The sequence below is a fragment of the Podarcis gaigeae genome, assembly GCF_964106915.1.
Source record: "Podarcis gaigeae genome assembly, chromosome: 1".
Classification (NCBI taxonomy): Eukaryota; Metazoa; Chordata; class Lepidosauria; order Squamata; family Lacertidae; genus Podarcis; species Podarcis gaigeae.
In genome coordinates this window covers 61,465,705-61,482,587 of record NC_139678.1, presented here as the reverse complement: position 1 = coordinate 61,482,587, position 16,883 = coordinate 61,465,705, and the positions used below count along the sequence as shown (strand labels likewise).

The 16,883-nt window shown below is 43.3% G+C and overlaps 1 protein-coding gene and 1 long non-coding RNA gene across 6 annotated transcripts in view; one reads left to right on the top strand and one right to left on the bottom strand.

Annotated features, from left to right (window-relative positions):
- LOC310851363 overlaps positions 1–16,883 on the top strand; it is a 690,313-nt gene that overhangs the window by 393,261 nt on the left and 280,169 nt on the right. The window lies entirely within an intron of this gene.
- Positions 1–16,883, bottom strand: part of GAS2 (growth arrest specific 2) — a 116,359-nt gene that overhangs the window by 24,262 nt on the left and 75,214 nt on the right. For all 5 annotated transcript variants that reach the window (XM_083752426.1, XM_083752423.1, XM_083752427.1 and 2 more), the window contains one exon: positions 13,557–13,664. In XM_083752426.1, the coding sequence (XP_083608552.1) occupies positions 13,557–13,664 (108 nt within the window). The remainder of the gene's footprint in view (positions 1–13,556; positions 13,665–16,883) is intronic.

The following is a 16,883-nucleotide window of genomic DNA, read 5'->3' as shown; positions in this document are numbered from 1 at the left end:
TTAGCTAAAGTGGTGCTTCAGGTTAAGAACAGTTTCAGGTTAAGAACAGACCTCCAGAACGAATTAAGTACTTAACCTGAGGTACCACTGTACAAAGTATGACTGTAATGCTTGGTCTGACCTAGCAAGGCCATGCCTTGGTGTTAGCTCAGAATCACCTAACACATATTCATGTCTCAATTGTTAAGAGAGCCTGAATATGCACTCTTGCTTTGCAAATTTAAAACATACAGGTGGCCAGTGCACATTCTAGAAAAATATGGAGACTGATTGAGATTGAAATCAGCCCACTTCTCTCTTAAATTGGCTCATGTTGAGGAAAACATTAAGAGAATGGGACAAATGATAGTGCATAATGAGACATCTTTCAGAAATACTGTTGTTTTTAAATAGTTTTTCTGTTCCCTTTCTCTCCTGCATATCACTACCCTCAGACGGTCATTGCTTTCTTATTTAGTAGTCTGTAACACGTGGCTTAAATAAACATTCCCTCTTGATATCCTACCTTATAGTACATGGATATTTTATTATTGCTTTGAGATTCATAAGCATTTTTTCAAAATACAGTAAATAAGTAATAAATGCAAAGAGATACTCCATACACCAAAGTTTGACTCAAGTTGCAGCATCAATGCAACAAGTTTGTTATTCTTTCTAAACTTGCAGCTGCCATTTCTACTGCCAACTCTCAACTTCGTTTCTGCTCCTCTCATCCCTTCCTCCCCACACACATACTTTGCTCTGACAGAATGAAGAATAACTCCTCATGTTCTCATTTCCTGATCTGGAAGTTAATCTGATAGCATATGGATTGTAAAGGTTATATAATGTTATTTATTTTACATTCCAGTTTTGTGTGTCTTTACTGTGCAAAGCATACTCCCAAATAAATGCATATTGCAGCCTTAGACAAATATCATATGTAAGTAAACATACTTATTGGAATATTGGAAGCATTTGGGAATTTCTATGAAAATTCATCTTCCGGCCTGAAGACACACATAGGCTTAGAGGTGGTTTAGGTGATCTTCTCAAATGGAAGATGGACCTGCTTAATTTATGTGGCTCAGGTTGCTGTTGAAGACACAGAGTCCCAGGGCCATAAAAAACTGGCAATTCTACTTATAGCTCCCTTATGATACATTCACAGACTTTTCTTTGATGCTCTGGTTTAAAAGAGAATCCAGATTATTATAGAAAAATATTCCTGTTCATTGTTAGAGAGCTATCAGATAGCAAGCAGCAGCTGGTGCTCTGGTTCTTTAGAACGCAAAACAAAAAAAATGAAACATTTTGTCATTTACCTGACAGAAGGCAAGAGAAAAAATAATTACTGCTTACCCAATTCTCATCTGCAAAGGAAAGCTAACTTTGTTCTCTGTTGTCATGCAGAGCCAAAATACTCAAACATTTTCACCTTCTTGCAAAAGATCTACTCACCTTTTAGCAACATTTCATAGCTCATGGAAAAAGAGTGCAAAACCAATCAGAAGTGGGCATGCATCAGGAAAATAGTTAATATTCTCCCATTGCCAAAGCAACCAGGCTGATCCTTCCGTGACCAGCATTTGTTGCATGTGATTGACTAGTTGGTCCAGAATGTGAACAACACCAACACCAGTGAAGATAATTTTATTATTTATATGCCATCCTTCTGATTCGGTTGCCCCAGCCACTCAACAAAGTATTAAAACAGTACTTAGATGCACATGCAAATGCATACCTTGTCCACCCAAATTGCATTACACTCATTAGGATATGCATTTTCATCTACAATTGCTCCAACTAGTCATGTTTAATAAATGCATTATTAAACATTACAGATAGTTTTATACAGGGGTCTTTCCATGCAACAGCAAAACAAGGAGTGTTAGCCTGGGCAATGAGGGTACATTTCCTCTTACAGGGAGAGTTTTAACTGACCTCAATGATACTGTCACATAGTCAACTAGACCAGTGTTTTTCAACCTTTTTTGGGCAAGGGCACACTTGTTTCATGAAAAAAAACATGAGGCACACCACCATTAGAAAATGTTTAATATTTTTTTCTTTAATGGCAAACAAAAACGTTGTGGACCATTCTCTGCTCAGCGGGGATCGATCCTCTGATCCCCACTGAGCCGGCGGATGACAGCTCCGTCTCCGCACTGTGTGCGGAGAGGGAGATGTCAGAGCCCCGCTGCTCTCTATGGGGAATCGGATGAGAGTGGACCGCCTGTCCGCTCTCATCCGATCCCATCCGATCCGATCCCCACCCAGGACGGATGGAAAATAGGGTGGACACAGTCTGGTGCCTGCCTAGTGGGCGAAAATTTGACATTGTTTTTTAATCTTTCAAATTTTTCAGTTTTTCCCACAGTACACCAGGCAACATCTTGCGGCACACTAGTGTGCCGTGGAACAGTGGTTGAAAAACACTGAACTAGACCTCTGATTGGATGGGATCATGTAGTGATAAATCCCTTTCATAATGCTTTGCGAAAGTACCTAAGCTGGGAAGCAATTGCTGCAAACAATCACAGAAAACTATGAAATGTGGATACATTAACTTTTTTTCATGACTATCCCTCTCTCAGGTGCGTCTGCTCAGAAGAAAGTCACACTGAATGAAAAAGAGACTTTCTCCCCCAAATATGTGCACAGACTACAGCCTTAAGAAGATTCAGTTCCAGCAGAGAACAGTGAGCAGAAATACAAAATGTGCCTGTGGTTATATATGTAGTTCTCGCTGACCAGTTAAATGCACAGTATGCACACAATACACTCAAAATTGGTCAGTTAAGAGAGAAATGGTAATAGAACATTTTCTTAATGAAGAGAATTGTCCTACAATAATAACCCTTACGGGAGCTGGTTTGCTTTTCGACTACAGTTTCCACTCGAGAGTATCCAAATGCTCTGAATTAAGATTCATTTTACACTAATAAGGCTGTCATCAAAAGGGCATAGAGTTTAAGTGACTGGTCTGTGACTTGTGGCTAATCTGAAATTGAAGCCAGATGCCAGGTATATCTTTCCTGAAAAGGAAAATTCAGTTTTAAAAACCACTTGATAATAAGTCAGCTGCAGACATGCCAATTCCTAGGCCTCCTTAATATTTGCTGGCAGGGGTCAGGCGCCCTCAGTGTTGAGGGGGCAGAGGAGGCTGAGCATGGAGTGGTTCAGTGACTGGCTCCTCCTGAGCGTGAGAGAGGAAGCTGTCCCAATGCTGTGATGTCGAGAGTGCATCATGCATATGATGTCACACACATGTGACAAGCAACATGTATGTGACACATGCTGCCCCCCCCCCAATATTGGGTGCAAGATAGCGCCTCTGGTCAGCTGTGTATGAATAAAAATAGGATAAAAATACACTCTCAAAGAACTGGCCTGCTGAACCTTCTTTGAGGATTTTCAGACAAGTCCTTTAAAGCAGTGTCAGTCTGTGTCATGTCCATCTCAGCGCATACCGGTGAACTTATTTTGACAGTGTTTCTCCAAGCATATCATTCTGTTATTCCTGGTAGTCACGGCTGATCCTAAATTGTCCAGACAACCTGTTTATTGAACATTCATCCTGACTGGCTTGCACAAAGCTTACACACATTATATGATGGTTTCCTTTTATTGAGCATTTGTTCAGGTGCCTATAGCTGTATCGAGATTAAATGGCTGAAAAGCAAGCAATGTTTTCTAAGTGCATTTGTTATGGTCATTTTACTATTTATAGCTCATAATAACTTCTGTACAGCCACCCATTTTGCTTCAAAAAAGAGAGAGAGAAGGATTGAAATGAACATACTTGTTTTAATGGCTGTACCAACAACAACCTAGTAGCAGTGGAAGAAGGTACACAGAGTGGAGTCACTGCTGGGCAGCCCCTCGGTGCTGCGCTGTTGGGGACTGGAGTGAGGAAAAATGGTGGAGACCACCTCCCCCTCCTCCTAAACCTTCCTGAGAAGAGGAAGACAGTATAGATTTATAACAGTGGTTTGCAGAAGGTCACAGCTCAGAGATAGGAGAGGGACAAAGCTGGGAAATAATGGGAGAAGAGGAGAGGGGAGAAACAGAGCCGGAGCAGTTGGCTGACACGTTATCATTAGAAAGCATGCCAGACCCCCCTTCGCCCAGAACCTGGCAAGCAGTAAAAGTGGGAGAGCTAAAAGCTAAGAAACAAATGGCCTTAAGCAGCCACCGTAAAGGGGGGGGGGGAGGTGCTGTTGATGACTGAGAAGGGAAGGGGAGAGGAGATTACTCAGAGCAACACAATTATTCCAAGAGGCAACATTTCTAAGCCCCTCTCTGTGAATATTGAATGAACGACATTGGTAAGAGCTTTGTCTATCTATTACTGGCAGCCTGCCATGGGGGGTGGGGACAGATTTCCTGAAGCCTGACATGCACGCAGAGTGGGGCAAGGTGGTGCTCTAGCTCACAGTAGGCAGAGAGAGAAGCGGCTGTAGGATGGGATTCTGCGAAGTCGCTCCAAGGGAGGTGGGCAGCGAGCAGAGCTACAACTTATAGCCATCACTGCTGGGGCAGCACCTTCTGATGAATGCAGCCGCACTCAGGCTCCACCAAGCAAGCGAGCTCATCGGGGAACAAGAGATTTCTGAGCCTCATGCTCCTTTGGCATCTCTCTCATGTGGGGTGGGGTGGAGGGGCAGAAGAGAGAGTGGGGAAAACACCCCCTTGGTGCTACTTGAATTACTTGAAATTGACACTTGTGAAAAGGGCTGCCATATGTTGGGATTTTCCCAGACATTTTGCCGATTTATTTTTTTAAAATCCCCCCCCCCCCAGACCTTAAATTCCCAGATGTGTCCAGGAAAACCCAGACATATGGTAGCCCTACTTTACACCTCACACCCCTCCTCTCCTCACACCTTCCCCAAACCTCTCCACCACCTCCCCTCACAGTTCACCTTCAAAGAGCAAGATGCCTAACTCCGCCCCCCAACTGTTAAACTTCACAGCAGCCACAGAATAGGACCTGAATGATACACCAAATATTCCAAAGCTCACCAAATATTCCAAACTTTTCACAACTGCACCAGAGGGAAGGGAGCATGCAAGTCCAAGGTCATTGTAACTATGCTGCTAATGGTTGTTTTTTAATATGCCGCTGCTGTGTTAGATTCTTTAGAATTACACTTTAGAATTACATTTTATGGCATTGTTTTAGGGCTTTGCAGTAAGCTGTTTTGGTCTCATAGTAGATGAAAAAGCAGGATACAGAGTATTCATTAATAATTCCTTTTCAGAGAGAGAGAAAGGAGAGAAACTTTTACATCTGAACCTAGGGCTTTGCTACAATAAATTAATAATTCCTTGCAACTTTCATGAACAAACAATGGTGAGGCATGTTGAGATGTGCAACTCTAATAGCAAGAAACAGCACACAGTTCTGAGACAGGAAACTAATCCATTAGTTTTCTTTTTCCTGTCAAACAGGTGGACAGACAGAAGACGCATATACAAACAGTAAGAAAGGAAATGATCGTTACATTGTAAAACCCAAAGCACATTTATAGATGTTACCCGAAAAGAACATGTAGGAGGAAATAAAGGAAAAGAGGTGGAGAATACAATAGAGGCCATAGGTTGATGTCAAAATTGAATGTAGAAAAGGCTCCAATATGCAGAGATTGTGATGGGCTTAATTGGGTAGTCTTGTTCTAACAATTCATTTTAGCTGCAGCGGCCCAGAGCGTAGCATTGCTACATTTGATAAGACATTTTACATGACTAATTTGGTACAGCCTTCTCCATGTAAATATCCATAATATCAAACCCATCCATGATTAATTAAAAGAAAGCCCCATTGATTGCTCAGAATTGCTTTGTTTTCACAAAACCTGGGCTCAGAGTTTTATTATAGCAAATCTGATTGCTCTCAGGATGTTCCAGTACAGCACCAATGTAGAAGGAGAGGTTTGGTGTGCCTTCCTCTGCCTGAAAGGACTGCATTGGACTGCAGAGATTGTGTAAGGTCAGCATTTTGGCTCTTGCATGGATTTGGCTGTCTGATCCTATAAGCTGCTACATTCATGTACAAAACTGCAAGGTTCATATTGCCATATATTTCTTTCACTAAAAACAGTCATTGCGTTGTGACAGTGTGAGGATTTACAATCATAGAAGGATATTAAAAGGATCAGTAGATGTCAGCAGCAAGACATTCCAGTATATTGATGCCATCAGTACAAGACGATGAAGCATTCCTTCCATGAAAGAACCCAAGATGTGACCAGCAGAAGGAATGATCCGATTCAGACCTATATCTTTCTGCATTTTTTTTGCTGATAGTGAAGAACAGTTATCTGTTTCTAAGATATTTAAGTGTGTGAAAACTTTTGCTTTTTTCCAATGCTCAACATGCTTTCTGCATTACCTTCATTCAATACCTTCATACTCTCCTCTGAGTTCTTTCAAGTTTCCCATATCCTTCATAAATTTTGGCTATGAAAACTGAAGTGATTGGTTACCCATTACCTCTTGATGAAAAAAAGAGTATAAAATACATACACAGTACACAGAAGCAATGATTTAAAGAACTGTCTGAAGGCATAAAAGGAAGCCAAACCAACAAAATTAATGTATAAGGGGCCTAATTCAGCTAAAATGAATTACGGTATGAGACCATAATTGCCATCACGCCCACTCCAAGGAAGACTTGAGACACCGCTTTCAGTTATGGAAAACTTGAGAATCTGCAGAGAAAACCAAGTAACCTAACTTAGTCCAATTCAACCAAACAAAACATAGTCTGAGCAGGAAGTTTCCCTACTTAGGGGAGGATCATCTCCCTCTCAATTCCTGAGGTGACGGAAGTCACTACCTGTGCCCTGACACAACGATGGTTAAGAAATTTCTCCTCCTTGCTACACAAACCCTTGATCTGTGAATCAGACAAGGACACTGTGGCCCCATCTGTTTGGTGTTCACCCTGATGCACATGTTCAGCCCACAGGGCACCCCTGTCACTCACTAAGCAAATACAGTGTAGGGCACTGCCACAGGATTAAAGGTCCCCAGATCTTAAACTGTCTTTCCTGTCCAGACTAAAGGCCTGAGTGACAACAAATTGCACCACTCCAACAGAGTGGAGAAGGCAAAAAAGAGGAGTCCCAGGCCAATTGGAGGCTCCCCTAAAAATCCCTACTCAGCCCCTTCAAGAGGTGACTGGCAAAGCCCACACTGCAAAAAGGAGGAAGGGCGGGCACAACAACAGAACAGGGAATATATATCCCTGTTGCTTCCTCATCCAAACTGCCCAGGTATCCACTCATACCACCCCAAAACTCCTCCCCAGGGAGAAACCATTTGAGACCTCCCCTGGGGTGATGAGAGAGTGGCAAATTCGCCTCCACATAAGAGTGAGAACAGCATTATATGAGACAATGGAGGAAATTAGTCATGACTAATTGAAGTCTCATTGGTTTTAATGGGATGCATGTAAATATTTAGCTGGATCAAGGTGAAAATGTAAATCTCAAAAAGCTGATAATTGATTCCTGAGTTAAACACATTATTCAGCAACAGAATCAGTTTCAAAGGAAACATTTATGCCTCAAAAAGAGCACGGGCATCATATGCAAAGTGTCTTACATATGAGATCAACTATTCTGATGAAAGGGAGAAAAACAATGAAATGCACTGGAAATAAGGTACTAAACTTCAGACTACCAAAACAGAAACTGTTGAGTGATTTTAAAAAGGCTTCCAACCCCCCACCCCACCCCCCAAAAAAGAAAACTGGAAAACTATTCCCAAAAAATTCCAAAATGATGCCTAAGCCTGTGATCCTACCTCCTAACCCATCCACACAGGCAATACTGATAGTGTTGGGGAACTGAACTGAGGTACCCATGCAGTGGAACTTGCCCTCAGTTCCGGTCACCACACAGAGGCAGCTTAAGATCCAAAACAGTTCATTGCCATAGAAGATAGCCCCTCTAGACAGTCCAGAAGGATGTTATGGTCGATAGTGTCAAAAGCCGCTGAGAGATCCAGCAGAACTAGGAAACAGCTCTCACCTCTCCCTAGCCCGCCGGAGATCATCGACCAGTGCGACCCAGGCAGTTTCAGTCCCATGATGAGGCCTGAATCCCAACTGGAAGGGATCCAAATGGTCCGCTTCTTCCAGGCGTGCCTGGAGTTGTTCAGCAACCACTTGCTCAATCACCTGGCCCAAGAATGGAAGATTTGAAACTGGACGATAGTTGGCCATACTGGCCGCATCTAAATATGGTTTTTTAAGAAGCTGTTTGATAACTGCCCCTTTCAATGGGTCTGGGAAGGTTCCCTCACAGAAAGAAGCATTCACCACCCCGTGAAGCCCATCACCCAGCCCTTCCTGGCTAGCTTTTATAAGCCAGGATGGGCAAGGATCAAGGAGACAGGTGGTTGGTTTCACTCGTCCAAGCAGCCTGTCCACATCCTCAGAGGTAACAGATTGGAATTGATCCCATGGAACTTGACTAGACAAGACTCTAGCACTCTCCCGCCCTGGCCCTGCTCCCATGGTGGAGTCTACCTCTTCCTGAATCTGAGCGACTTTATCTGCAAAAAAACTTTGTAAAATCATTGCAGTAGATCATGTGGCCTGTACTGGGCCCCAATGGAGCAGGTGGTTCCGCTAAATTGTGAACCACCTGAAAGAGTCTCCTGCTGCTGTTTTCTGCAGATGCAACAGAGGCAGTGAAAAAAGTCTTCTCCCCTACCACTGTTAGCAATGTTAGGCTCGACATTGAGCTCTAACCCATGTCCAGTCAGCTTCAGAGTGAGTTATCCGCCACCGACGCTCTAGCCATCTCAGCGATTGTTTCCTCACCCTCAGCTCTGAAGAAAACCAGAGGGCTCTCCAGGCTCCATGCAATTGGAGAGGGCACTTCGGAGCCAACCAGTCAATAGCCCTGGTTAACTCCACTTTCCAGGGGGCCACCAGGAAATCAGCTGAAAGGCCATCAACATGGGATAAAGCATCCCCTATCACTCTCTGGAAACCATTTGGATCCATTAAGTGGTGGGGACAGACCATCTGAATCGGTCCCACCTCCCTGCAGAGGGGATGGGTCGCAGAGAAGTCCATTTGCACCAGGAGGTGATCTGACCATGGTACTTCTTTAGTTTCGCTTTTACTTAGTGTCAGATCACCAACATCCATACAAGTGAACACCAGGTACAAGGCATGTCCACAGCTATGAGTTGGGCCAGACTAATTCAGGGACAGCCCCATGGAGGCCATGCTCTCCCATCACCAGTTTCCATTCTGAGAAGCAGGAGACAGCACAGTTTCAGATGTCGTGGAGGCACCACTGCTCTGATCCTCCTCCTGCAGGCCCGGTTAGGATTGCTCTGCCTGCATACGTATGTGTATGTGTGTGGATGGCACATCATTTCTTCATATTCAATTCTTGATACATCTGCCCTTTCTGTTCCTCCCATCCAGTGGCGTAGCATGGGGGGTGCAGGGGCCCCCGGCTGCACCGGGCGCAACATCTGGGGGTTAGGGTTAGGGGGCGCAAATCCACGGGTTAGGGGGTGCAAATTACTTGCCTACGCCACTGCTCCCATCCTCTCTTTCCCATTGTCTCCCCAACTTTTAGTCCAGTAACATTTCTGGGCTCATCCACAGTTGTGTTTCCCCCGGGAAAACCCATTATTTAGTGCTGATTCAGAGCAAACGGTAATCAGGTTTCTTGCAGATTGCCATTTGTTCTGATTTATCATTACAGAGTGGGTTTTCCAGGAGAAAGCAGCAGGGCAATGGCAAAATTGCTCAGACTCACACCTAGATAGCAAGGGACAAGCAGAAAACTCCTGGCCCCATGCTTTCTAAGCAGGGGAGAAGCAGAAATGTGGATAAGGCCTAAGTCTCTTTGTAAAGTGTCATGTGCACTGCTGGTGCTGAATGCATAATAAACGCCATCAATAACACTAATACCTGCTGCATTTTGGTTATATTTTCTTTCATCTTTTACCTACCTAATGGAGCCCTTCAGAATTGTTATACTGCCTGGTTATTTGTGCAGTAAATGTAATTTTTTATTTATTGGATTTCAATGCTGTCAGTCTTCATGACATTATAACAACACTTCTGGAGAAACAGAAAGGCAAGCAAGCCCCTGTTAATATAGTAAATCCCCAAAGAAATGTCCTTGCTCTGTTTCCTTAGCAACTGCACTGCCTTTCCTTGCTAAAGTATGGCATGCGAGTTAGCATCTAGATAACGCCTTTAGCTTTACAGGCGGAGAAGAATCCTAAACAGGCTCAGACATTTAAATCGGAGGCGGCTAACCTCCAGTGTGGGTCCTAATCTAGCCCCCAAGCCCATTTTTCTGCATCCCCGAAGACACCACCAATTTTGGTGACAACAGTGAAAGAAATAAAATAAAGGAGTCATGGCACTGGGGTGCCCTGATGAGGATGCAAATAGACTTCTCCCTGGTCAGCAAAGAACCATATTTTTTGCTCTATAAGACTCACTTTTCCCCTCCTAAAAAGTAAGGGGAAATGTGTGTGTGTCTTATGGAGCGAATGCAGGCTGCACAGCTTTCTCTGAAGCCAGGAGAGCAAGAGGGATTGGTGCGCACCGATCCCTCTTGCTCTCCTAGCTTTGCTTTGCTGGAGAGGCGCTGCACAGCTTTCTCTCTCTGCGCAGCACCCCTTCAGTGAAGCAGAAATAGAAATAGAAGGGGCTCCGCTTATCCCGCCACTTTGCTGAAGGGGAAAGCTGTGCAGCGCCCCTTCAGCGAAGTGGCAGGAGAAATGGAATATTTTTGTTCTTGTTCTCCGCCTCTAAAACTAGGCGCATCTTATGGTTTGGTGCATTTTATAGAGTGAAAAATACGGTAATCATTTGATGAGCAGAGAGACACAACAGCCTTCAGCTAGTTTAAACAGATCAGCTGAGAAAGATACACTGTACCTTTGTGAGGATCTGCTTGCATGTGTCGCCTGTGCATGACAAGGTGTGGGTAGTCACATGTACTCCCCAGAGGGTTGACCAAGGGTGAATGTAGTCTTCAGGCCAAGTGAGGTTAGCCATTCTTGATTTTTAAAAATGCCATGTGCATGAGAAGGTATAAGCAATTAATGTTTGGGGGCCACAAAAAGGCTCCTTGCAAATTGTTGCCAATTTTGCTTCATACAAAGGGAAGCAGCATGGCAATCACAAAAAGAGTAATCATAAACAAAGGTTAGATTAATCTGCAGCCTCTGTAAGCCAGAAACTGGGGCTCTAACAGACCTATGGCCCACAAATGATTTTCTAAATATTTCAAATGGAGGAAACCTCCAACCTTGGGCCAGATTCCAAAATTTGTAAGCCACCAAAAGCAATTGAAAGAGAAATTTCCTGTCTTCTCCTCCCCACTTCAGCCTCATGAATCTCCACAAAAAACACCTCTCCTGAAAGTGAGAACCCCCTGGAGCAAGGAGAGATGCATGTAAGAGATCAGTGGACCATAGTTCACCAGCCGACAGACCTCATCACACTCCATTCCAGAGGTTCCTCTAATTCCCAGGAGTGGCTTTCCAGGGGAACAGGGAGGATGGAGTGGCAAAGTTCTCTCTCCTCATGGTTCTTAGGATCCAACTCATTCTGCTGTATGGAAGGAGTGTAGCTCAGGGAAAGAGTAATGCTCTGCATGCAGAATCTCCCCGGTTCAATTCCTGGCACCTCCAAGTAGAACTGGGAAAGATCGCTGCCTGAAGAACTGGAAAGCTGCTGCTAGCTGGTATAAACAATACTGAACTAGATGATCTAATGGTTCGACTTAGTATACAGCAGTTGCTTAAGTTGCTATCAGTTCCTTCCAATGAAATACATACACAGAAAAACAATTTAAGAACTGCTGGCCTAACTCAGGCAATGGAGTCCAATCCTGTTCTAACTCATATGGGAGTGACTCATGTTGACTTCAAGTGAGTAAACCAGCACTGGAGGAACTGTTCCTTTGTTAAGAGGTGTAGCATAAAGTTCCCCAAACCACTTGACTATTCAAGATCCAGTGTAGATACAACCGCTTTTTGAACAAGGCATATGGGTGTAGGTGACATGTCATCTATCAAAGGCTTAAGTTTCACTCTCATTACTCATCTGCACTATCTTGTAAAACATGTTTCAGCTGATCTGAAATGACAACCCAAATAATACACTGTTAAATTATTTTTACAAATCCAATTTCATGCAACCACGCTAAAATCAGTGGCTTATTTTTGCATGCAACCAAGATGGAAACAGAGGCAGGGCCTGATTTATAAAGGGATCACCAGGTTGCACCCAGAAAACCAGTCGTCAGTGTCCAAAGTCAACCCTGAAACATGCTCAGCAATAACACGATCACTTTCCCCTCCCTCAATCTAGATTTTCTCATATCCTCTCCTTTTCAGAGTATCCCTAGTATGTGACAATCCAGATTAAGGGAGGCGGACATATGGGAAGGCAATGATTGGAGGAGATTGTCGTATGGACAATGGATAATTAATAGAGGTACAGGAAACTGACTATCCACATTAAACAAGATTATGCATGAGCCCTTGCATTTAGGGGCAGCATTTCTAAATCATGGAGTACAGCTTCTCAGCAGTTAAAAATACTATATTTCTCTTTTTGAAAGGTTATCAAGTGGTCAGAGAATGTGTTTAGTGAGCTGAAAACTTGCCTCTTCAACAGCATAGGCTCAGCCTAAATTTTACTTTAATCACATGGCCACCAATCACATCTGAGTTGTCGTTGCTTTTCAGTATCAAGAGTGGACCCATTTTCATTGGGACTGTCACATGCAAGGATGGAAGGTTTAACCAGAAGCATCTCAATGGGGGACAGGAAGCCACTACACTAGCTTTCTGGCAGATAGGTTGCTGTTACATATCAGAAAGGGAAGGAGGAAGCAACAGGGAGGTGAGCATGTTGCCATTGCACTGGCAGTAGCCCAAGACTGGTGTCGCCAATGCATTTGCATCAATGCTGAACTCCCCACTTCTTCACCGCTACCATGCTCTCTTCCAGAAAGCAACAGTGGCCAAGCTGCTTCTCAGGTAGACATTATTCTTCATTATTCACATCCCAGGTGTTAAGCAGGTGAGGCCTTTGGCACTCACAGAACCAGGTTCCATGCAGTGTTGAATGTATTTTCCAGTAGATTCACTTGGCAGAAGAAAATACCATTCTGCAGTTTGAGTATGGGGTCAATGTGATTATCCATAGCTGAAGTGGTACCCATGAAAATGAGATTTGGATCTCCTGCAACAAATCAGTAATGACTGCATTCTTATGGGCAATAAAACAATTGTTGGGGAGGGGTTGGACAAGGACGATAGAAGCAGACAGATCAGCAGCATGAAAAAAAACACACCCAACCACTTTAACTATGTAATTTAAAGGAACTATCTATCCCAGCCAGATGTTCATATGTATGGAGGGATGTGAAATCTGCCCCTGCACAACTCTATCCAGTAATGATGACAAGTATATGGCAAGATAATGCTCATTCCTCATAATGCTCATTCCTAATTAAGTGCTTACCAGACGTCACTCTGCAAGTTGAATAGTAAATCTTTCTTACCCTGATGAAAAGGATCTTTTCTCCAACTCTGTATCTTCCTTGTGAAAGACGCTCCACACAAAATTTACTAGGGCATTTACAAGGAGGATCTTCAGAAATATGTTTGACCTTTGGGAAAAAAGAGGGGGGAAGTTATCATTTTAAATTGTTTAGTGCAATACAGTACCATTAGGACAGATTATATTCAACTGTATCTTTCCCACCAGCTCCTAAACCAAGCACCTGCTCTTTCTTAATTCGTTGTTCTACCCATCACATCACTATTGTGCAGTGTTCAGACTGTGCCAGAAATTTAAGTGCCTTTCATTGGAGGCTGGTCCATTAAATCAACTGGGACGCTGCCGCACCAGGCTCAGAATGTCCTCAGCCAGCATCCCTCCTTATTTACAAACCTGTCTAGGGGTGACACTGTCTGTCAACCTCCTTGGTTGCTCTTGTGGAACTCAGAGTGGAAGCAGAAGGATGTGGACAAAACCAAAATTAGTTCCACCTTTTCCTGGCTCTGTCTTCATCAGCCTCCTTGCCTTCCTCCAGTGGCAAACATTGCGGGGGGGGGGGTCAAATTTCAGCGGCACACTGAGCAACACCCAAAATCCAGCACCTTCCTCCAACCTCTTGTGTTCCATTCTAAACTATAGTTGCAGCACCCCTTGCAGCACCCCTGAGGCTCCGTGACTAGTGCGACTGAAACCGGTCGCACACTCCTAAGTCCTCCTCTGCTTCCTCCTTACCGGTTTCAGTGAGCACCAGACTCCACTGGTACTTGTAATTAAATCCACCTGCCTCTCTCACTCACTCACTCAATACTTACAAAAAACTTACACAAACACCCATCATTTCCAATATCAGAGGACTGCTGCAAAAGGGGGCAAGGCCTCTCGTGGTGCTGCCTATTGCCCAACCACAGCTTCACCTTCACTCTGAGGTAACTCAGCAAGCAGCAGTCAGAGACTGCAGGCCTCATTCCTCTGTGGAGTAACCTCATTGAAGTTCCAACCTACAGTCTGGGAAACCCTGAACTTTGACTTGTATAACCTTGTTGCTACTAATACACACAAACTGCTAGGGTCTTCTCCCAAGGGGTGCTGTGAGTGGGTGTGCCACTGTAACCTGCAGTATTAACGCTGATAGTCTATGAGCTCTACTCATTTTATGCTCCTCAGTTGTTCAGAAAGAAACAATCTGAATGTGATACTGGGGGAAGTGTTTGCTGAGTTTAAACTGAGTTGCTGTCCTTACATAATAGTATGTCAGGGAACGATGGAAGTGATGAGCCTGATGATGGTGTGGTGATGTGTGAGAGGGAAAGCTGCTAACTGCATTCTCCCTTTACTGCTTAAGTTATCCTTTTATGTTGCATTCTTCCTATGATGGGTCCTATGTTGGTGTAGCAATGCAGCACATGTAGGATGGCAACATAATGTACATAGAAAGCCAGATCTGGAGAATAAAGCATGGGAAAATGTTTTTCATGTGACCAGCTTCATGTTTAAAATAATTTAATGAAAGTATTGGTGTGGCCTAAATCAAAGCTGCTTTGATATAACCCCAGATTTGAATAAAGTGTTTGCTAAATATAAACCTAATATATATGTAAATCAGAAGTGAAAATGAAAGCTGCTAATTGCATTCTCCATTTACTGCTTAAATGATTCCTTTGCATTGCATTTTACCTGTGAATGCTGGTCTGATGAACCACCCATACCAATCCATTTTGGGAACCACTACTATAAGAGATATGGTTAAGGTGCATTAACATTTATTGTATCTTGAACTTCTTGGTGAAATGCAAGGAGCACAGACATCACTGCCAAAGAGCAGATCTGGTTGAGTGAACTCTAATTTGACATTCAGGTATTACTGCTATTTTATATCTAACCTTAACACTGACAAGTGCACACATAAAATAATTTCCACACAATGTAGTTCTCTAGGAGGAAAGTTGACCTAATGTGTTGGTGTCAAATGAAGCAAAATGCAAGGCACACTTTCTAAAGATTTCATCCACCCCAGAGACCTTTGGAGATCTAGTTCAGAAGCCAACAGTCTGTGAAGCGAGACTGAGAGCATAGGAAAGATGTTGTTAGAATAACTACTGGTGAAAGACTGACTTTTACATTTTCTTAGAAAGGGTTATTTATAACATCACAGAGGGCTATAAGAAAAGCCTTTCTGGTCAGATGGAAGCATCTTGCCTCAGACAATTGCCAACCATATGTCTCTGTGAAGTTTACAAGAGGTATATCTCTTATATCTCAAGAGGTAGAGCAGCAAAACCCATGTCAAATCTTACTGGACTGACCAATTTACTGCATGTCTTTTGCTTAGTCCTGTTTGCCACTCCCTTCAGGGATTTTCAGACTGAATTTTAATAAGTTTCATTACCTAGCTGAAGTCTGGTTACTCAGCTGTAGTGCATGATGTCACTTTAAACACCGACGGCTTTCACTGACTTGGGGCTCTTCAAGTGTGAAGGTATTTGTCTTGTTACCAAAATGGGAGTTTATGTTTTAAAAGAAGACTTAGTAGTTCTTTTTTTCTGTTAGATTGAACCAGATATGAGAGGCAGATGGGGTGTTCTAGGATACTGAGAGTTCAGAACATTGGGAATACAGTAGGGTGGCTGGTTGTGTATTGCTAAAAATGAGGACACCAGTTTGCATAAGGCATTTTTGTTTATAGACACAAATTCAGAAATATTTACTATACCTGAAATAGACTACAACTCTTAGTAGGGAAGGCATCAGTGACAGGTGTGCCTGCTCAGTCTGCTTAGTGAGTTGGTGGGCAACTTTAACTCTCCTGTTCTCCCTTTTTTTTTGTTTCTTGCCTTTAAATAAGATTTGGACTGGATGGCCATTAAATAGAAGACACCTTCAATTATAGGATTGTCCTCTGGCAGCCTTTCAAAATAGAGGAATATCCTCTGTAAAGTGGGGCCCATCACCACTCTGGATGCCATGAAGACAGTGCTATGTTGACTCCTTGTAATGGTCTGAAAAAAGAACTTTCAACACTTGTAAATTTGAGCCTGGTTCTCCCCCCCCCCCCATTACATCCAAGCAATGAAGAAAATTGCTCCAGACCTAGTACCTAAAATGGACACATGTGCACATTCACCGTACAAAGTCTTAAGACAGCAGGCACTGAAATGGGGGCATGTATTCTTCAGTCTTCTTCTGGTCAACCTGATGAATTTCTTAATAATACTAAACTAGACATATAAATCCAACATCTTTTCAAAGGGAAATGGCATGGGTTCTCAATGATTGCATGAGCCCCTCCATTGCCCAATAGCTTCCATTGCCAACCAGAGCCTCCAATCAT